Below are 7,500 nucleotides of genomic sequence, written 5' to 3' on the forward strand. Positions count from 1 at the left end.
CACCTCGACACCTTACCAATTTGAGGCAATTGATTACATCTTGACGGCAATTTCATTACCTTTGATTCGTTACTCGTACATGGGTCAATTCATTTTATAAGCGATTGAGTTTGTCAACTGCAATTTATTTTTTTACAGAATTGATAGTTTTGTCTCGACTTCGTGCACTTATGCGCAAGTCTGATGACTGAAAGCTATGTTGGGGTTGATATAATATTTTGCAATTGACAATATTTTGTGTTGGTTTGAGAGTTGTATGTGTTTTCATGACATAACTATTTGGATTATCAGTTGTATTTAAGTATACGTCGTCTACATGATTTGACATATCTTTATGTCGAAATAAAGAAAATAGAAAGACAAAGCAACTCATATGAGCATTTCCGCTCTGACTCATAATTCCCTATTCACACATAGTAAAAGAAATCACGGTCAGTTGTAAATGATGTGGCATTATATACACGTTTGATAACCTAGATTATAATTATCTTTATGTTGTAATAAAATGCAAACCAATTAAAATATCATTGTCCAATACACCAATTTCAAAACATTCTCATAATTCTGATATCAGACCTGCAAGTGATTTGTGCTCGTAAATAAACAGCAATCTACCAGCAAAAGAAAACTATATAAATTATTTTAGGAGGGGACCATCTAAAATTAAAATTTTTGGAATAATAATGATTGTCAGATGTTATGTGCGGAATCAAGAACTTTAGCTATCCTTCAAACACTTATCCATAGCGCAACCATCTTGATGTTGGTGAACTGAAGGACTCCAAAAGAGGCTAGCTTCCGACGTTTTCATGCGTTTCCGGTCTACTTGCAAAACACTCAGCGAACTTGAGTTGAAAGAAAAGAAATTGTGTCAGTCTTCTCTCTCTCTATCTCTCTGTGTGTCTCTCTCCCCCTTCTCTTATCACACACACACACACACACACACACATACAGACACACACACACACACACACACACACACGAAGCACTTAACAATTAGTAGATCTATAACTTTTTTAAAAACCACAAAAAACTAGGTATCAATCAAATTTCTGATGTTTAGATATTGTGAAATGAGTAGGCCTACCTGTCCTTTTATAACGCTGTGTGTATGTCGAGAAATAGATGGCAATACCGTCTAACCAGAATAGATTTCAAATTTGGACTGATGTTTAGAGATTCAACTGATTTTTCAAATTAAGATAATTTTAAGTGAAAGGCTGATAATGGTTTCCCACTATTCCAACATACCTACCATAAGACCATAAATATTCATAATTGCGCCCATTGGACACGGCATTGCCTGAAATCAGTAACCTCCATGACCTCAGGCAGGTAGCTAACATGAAAGGTTAATGGACCCTTTAGAGTTCCATCCACAGATAAACTTCTTTTGCTGTGGTTCCATACTAGCAAGTGCTGATTCCACGCAGTTTAGTAAACATGGGGCAGTGAAAGCATCACCGACCATTGTCTAATACCTACTTTAAAACTACTTGGGGTATTAGCAACGATAGTAGATACCACCATCTAGGTGCAAAGGGAAGTTACACCCGACGATGAGCCACCAAACAAGCCGAGCTGCTCATCATCCCTTCTATCACTTTTGCGATGCAGAGGTACGGTCTTTGCTTCGTTACCCGAAAGGTACCGAGTTCGATCACCTACCGCTGCGCAATGTGGCCTCGAGTAAGTGAACTCGCCCTAGATCAATTTGCGGCGCTTTACTGCGACTGACGCCTGGGCTATTCCGGTCTTCCCTTGGAATAGACCCTAGAGACAAATGTCCTTATGAGATGAATAAAGGGAATTTTATTATTTTTTAAAATGTATTCTGATTGGTCGGTCACAAAGCGATCTCATTGGGAGGAAAAAATGCATTTTTTATTGGTACGAGATGAAGATGGTCAGGTATCAAGCATCGGTATCAACTGCCTATTATTGTTATAACGATTTCGCCAAACAGGAGTTTTACTGAAATGTATTTGGATTAATTTATTACTAATAATATAGCAAAAAAATTTAAAAAATCGGGACCAATGGTCAATGTCGCTTCCAGGGGTTGTCGTTATTCATGGGTGTCGTTATCCAGAGGTTGCTCTGTATCTATCCATCTATCTATCTATCTATCTATCTATCTATCTATCTATCTATCTATCTATCTATCTACCTACTATATTTAACACATATCTATCTATCTATCTATTTATCTACCTACTTACCTACCTACTATCTACCTACCTATCTACTATCTATCTATTTATCTATCTATCTATCTATTTATATATCTATCTATTATTTATTATTCTCATTTGGTTTATTCGTCCTACAACGCTGTTTCCCCCACCCTCTGGTATGTAGATGGATTTTTCAGGGAGGTATGCTGCTCAGTTGCGTCTGGGTTGAACGCTGTTATGTTCAGTTGGCGCTGATATTGTTTTGCGTATTTCCGGATGTAGATTTGCCTTTAGCCCGGTATTCGTTTACATCAATATGAATACTAGCTCGATGCATTTATGTTCTTTAAATATTGTAATTGCTCGGATCATGTGTCCTTCTTGAACGAGCTCTCTTGCAAAATATCATTAACTAACTATAACCGACTACCAATTTAAGCCTGGGACCAGTGAGGTAATGTTTTGTAAAGTGCTCATCCAAGAACACAATAAAAAGGAGAGTTATTATTATTATTAATCAACTGTAAACACGGCTAACAGGCAAGACGTGTCGTTCTGTGCTCTTGTGTGTTTTGAAAGTTTTGTGATTTCTATACATTTATACCTGGACACTTTTACTTCTTTGTGCTTGTAAGAAGTTACTGTTTCTTATTATACAGTTTTTATCAACTCTTAAGGAAGAACATCTCTGTAATCCTTTATTTTATCATGGAAACTGTGAGTTTGAAAATATTTTTACATTGTCCTTTATTGGCTGCCGCTCTCTAACAAACATTGTTCACCTTATTTTTATCACGGACTTACCACCGCCATTATTTAAAAATTGTGAACGTTTTTATTTTTAGCTTACAACTGATATTTACGAAAGGCCCGAGGGGGTAACCGAAAACAACGTCACATTCCAACGTGGTTAACCAACGCCCCCCCCCCCCCCTCCCCTCGCCCCACCACATTATTATAACAACAAAAACAAAACGCGAGACATTAGAAGAGAACAAAGAAAACAAAAGAAAATTAGAGTTCAACTTGGCCATCGTCCATCCTTTCAACACTGTTCACCCGCCCCAGCGAAACCTTATTGCACATAAACACAAAAAAGTAACTGAAATAAGTGACCACACATATGAAGAACATAACAAAGTACCACAACATAATCATTATGTTGATATAATAATATCACTACAACGGCGACCGCCGTCGCCTTCAACAACACAACGACCTTCAACATCGTCATCACCACAGCGAACATCAACACCACCCACAGCGATCACCGACATCGTCATCACCACAGCGACCACCAACGCCATCATCACCACTACAGCGACCACCGCCACCATTACAAACCATCAACATCATCACCATTACAGCGACCATCATAACTATCATCAATACCACTAGCACCATATTTGCAACAGCGATTTCACCGAAAACAACAGCAGCAGTAACACAACAACAGCAACAAAAACAACAACCACCAATAGAACAGCCAATACAATAACAACGACGGAGACGACATTCCAGGTCATCGAAATCAAACAAAACAAGACATCCTCCCATCTTAATTTCAACTTTTTGAACGCAAGATCGGTCGTGAACAAGACTGGCTCTTCTCCTGGACTTGATTATCCACTGTGACTTTCATTCTATCGCGGAGTCTTGGTTGACTGGCGACCCTGACAATGGACTTTTGCCCGAGTGTTACACTGCTATTAATAAAAGTAGAACCTCGGGATGGGGAGGTGGTATAATTAACATTATTAATGACAAACTGCGAGTGCAGAGGGTGGGCAGAAAGGATGTCTTCAAGTCTTTTGAACATCTCGAAGTTCTACTTCAAGTTCACAAAATCACATACAGACTATTTTCTGTCTACCGTCTACCACCATCACGTAAAAATAAAGCCACTGCATCAACTTTTTTTTTTTTTGAGGAACTTGAAAACCTTCTACACCAAATCAACACAGAAAATGGTAAAATTCCTATTTTCGGCCATTTTAATTTTCATGTGGATGACAGCAACAACGTCCACACACAAAAATTTAACCAATTACTTATTCTTTCGGACTATCCCATCACAATGCCGGCCATATTTTAGATCTTGTTATAGCAGAGAATGAGAACCTTGATAAAATCAACATCTCCATAAATGACTGTCCCTTCTCTGACCATGACCTCATCTCCTTTAAAATTGAAACAAAATTGATACCAACATCAAATCGGATTACCTACAGAAAAACCAAAGATTTAAATATCGAGTATTTTTCCCCAATCAATTTTAGAATCGGATCTTCTGCAGAAAATTAAAGAATCACCATCAATTGGAACCAAAATTGACCTTTATAATCCAGAACTAACCAAAATTTTTGATCAACATTGTCCACTCAAAACCCGGAAAATTATAATTCCACCAAACAACAAGTGGTACGACGATACCAATCTAATCAAGAAAAAAACTAAGAGCCACCGAAAAAAAAAGATGGTAATTATCAAATTTAGAAATCGACAAACAAATTTATATCGAACTAAGGAAATAAAGAAATTTTATTATCAAGAAAGCAAGATCTGAAAAAAATAAAATCATAAAAAATGAATAAACGGAAAACAAGAACAACGTCGGAAACTTGTACAAAACGGTTAACAGAATCACCGACAAGAAGGACATTACATCAAAACTACCAACCCACGGGGATCCCAACAAACTTGCCAGTGACTTTCCCGCATTTTTCAATGATAAAATTATGGATATTAGAAAGAACCTTGATATTAATTCCCTGTCAACACCAAACATTAATGACGTAAAGGTTGAGGATCAAATCCAAACTGAGACCCATTCGCCACCAACTTCCTATGAGTTCGAACTGGTCACGGAGTCGGAAATTTTGGACATTTTAAGAACATCTCCAAACAAAACATGTGCATTGGGCCCGACTTGGCTGACCAAGAAGTGTTCAATTTTTGTTGCACCTATTCCTGATGATATTGTAAATTCCAGTTTGTCAAATGCTATTATACCCGATAACTTGCAGATAGCCATTGTTAGACCACTCATTTAGAAGTCAGGACTCGATGAAAATCAATTTAAGAATAAATTTAAGACCAAAGGTAAGCATTTCATCAACCCATGTTCGTAAACTTGGCGTTTTATTAGATAACAATTTGTCCATGAATGACCATGTTTCCAATGTAATCAAATCTTGCAACTTTAATTTGAGAAATGTAGGGGAACTAAAACATCTCATTGATAAATGTCTTCTTTGGTTTTTAGTAAAATTGAATATTGTAACGCCCTTCTTTCCGGCTGCCCTGAATACACATAAACAGTTTACAAAGAGTTCAAAATAAAGCAGCCAGAATAGCATCCCTCACTAAATCAAACAAACATATAACACCAATTCTGAAATCCCTCCACTGGCTACCCATAAAGTTTCGACTTGATTTTAAGATTCTTTGTTATGCATATAAATCCATGAACGAAATTTCCCCTCCTTACATACAGGAGCTAACTTCTTCATATAAACCAGAGCTAGCTTTGAGATCTGCTGACTCTTCGTTGATTAACGTGCGGCTATGTGGTCTAGTTGTATGACACTCGCTTTCGGATCGGAAGGTCCTGGGTTCGAGCCTCGCTCGGCGCATAGTTGAGTCCTTGGAGAAGGCTCTTTACTCACATTCTCTCACCGTACTCAGGTGTAAAATGAGTACCTGGCTGTTAACAGCGTTGTCTCTGTTCGAAAAAAATTGTAACATCGCCTAACAGGCGTTGTCCCGTTCTAAATGTTAAATGTTGCTCTTGGCCAGGGACCCCTTGTAAAGCACTGTGAGCACATTTAGTGGATATTGCCCTATATAAAAGCTCAATTTTTGTAACGTAAGAAAATGTTCTAACAAATTTAACAGTAAAATTTCTCTATCAGTGCCCGTCGGTTATGGAATAACATAGGTTTTAAAACTAGATCCAGCCCTTTATATGAGATTTCTAAAAAGATTCTAAAAACTGAATTTTAAAAAAAAAATTTGTTTTTTGTTTTGTTTTGTTTTGTTTTTTCTTTGTTTTGTTCTGTTTGTTTTGTTTTTTTATTTGTTTTTTTTTTTTGTTTTTGTTTTTGTTTTTTTTTTTGGGGGGGGGGGGGGGTTCATAGCGCCCTGCGCACCTTTGAGTAAAAGTGTGCACTTTATACCTAGTACATTATTATTATTATTATTATTATTAGTATTATTATTATTATTATTATTATTATTATTATTATTATTATTATTGTTATTATTATTATTATTATGATTATTATGATTATTATTATTATTATTATTATTATTATTATTATTATTATTATTATTATTATTATTATTATTATTATTATTATTACAGAGGCTATTTTTTCACTATGCCCAAAGTTTTGCTTGAGGGGGATGAATCAGAGTTTTGTCTCACTGTCTATTCTTCGTCCACCGGGGACCTAAGAAATGTGTCCATATCTTTGATTAACACGGAGGATCCCAAAATCAAAGTATTGATTGAAGACAGCTACGATCACGGTAGGTCAATCAGCAGAAAAAAAAGATATATAATAAAAATATAAAGATCTTTCACCGTGACATACAACGCGCTATTAATTGCTTAAACATACGACAGATCATTTCATTCATGCTTCTGTTTTTTGTTTGTAAAAAATATTTCTTCTTCTTCTTCTTCTTCTTCTTCTTCTTCTTCTTCTTCTTCTTCTTCTTCTTCTTCTTCTTCTTCTTCTTCTTCTTCTTCTTCTTATCCTTCTCCTCCTCCTCTTCCTCCCCCTCGTCCTCCTCCTCTTCCTCCCCCTCCTCCTCCTCGTCCTCCTCCTACTTTTCTGTTTCAAAACTCCTGCTGTGATAGCGAGTGATTCCCAGGTCAGAATTTCAGCACAATGATAATATTTTCGATTTTTACACTAACTTTATAGTCAGACTAAGCACATTAATGAGCTAAAAGCAATTATTTGTTAATTGCATTGATGAGGATGAAAGTATAATCTTTATTGCGTAATAAATTAAATTTGTAATTTTGAGCAGACTGTCTCGGCATACATTACTCTTTATCTCGTCCATAACTTCGAATGAGTAAAAAATATGTGTAGATTTTTCTTTTAAAAAAGTGTCAAAACATGACAACCGTGCGTCACAAGGTTATAAATCCCAAAAACTATTGTTCAAACAAGAAGAATTGCCGGGCACAAGCCTTTTTGGACTAGCCTTTTAGAATGACATGGCTATATTATGCTGTTGATAATAAATATGACTGTTTATATAAATGACTGTCTTTTATCATTGTTCTAATTTTCGTAAACATTTC

At 36.2% G+C, this 7,500-nt stretch overlaps 1 protein-coding gene across 2 annotated transcripts in view; it reads left to right on the forward strand.

The window, feature by feature from the left end:
• The window catches only part of LOC144964556 (alpha-1-inhibitor 3-like), an 84,299-nt gene that overhangs the window by 6,984 nt on the left and 69,815 nt on the right, over positions 1-7,500 (forward strand). For both annotated transcript variants that reach the window (XM_078898982.1, XM_078898981.1), the window contains exon 2: positions 6,544-6,710. In XM_078898982.1, the coding sequence (XP_078755108.1) occupies positions 6,544-6,710 (167 nt within the window). The remainder of the gene's footprint in view (positions 1-6,543; positions 6,711-7,500) is intronic.

This window comes from Berghia stephanieae, chromosome 2, assembly GCF_034508935.2.
Source record: "Berghia stephanieae isolate SIO BIC M18660-M18661 chromosome 2, UCSD_Bste_1.3, whole genome shotgun sequence".
Taxonomy (NCBI): domain Eukaryota; kingdom Metazoa; phylum Mollusca; class Gastropoda; order Nudibranchia; family Aeolidiidae; genus Berghia; species Berghia stephanieae.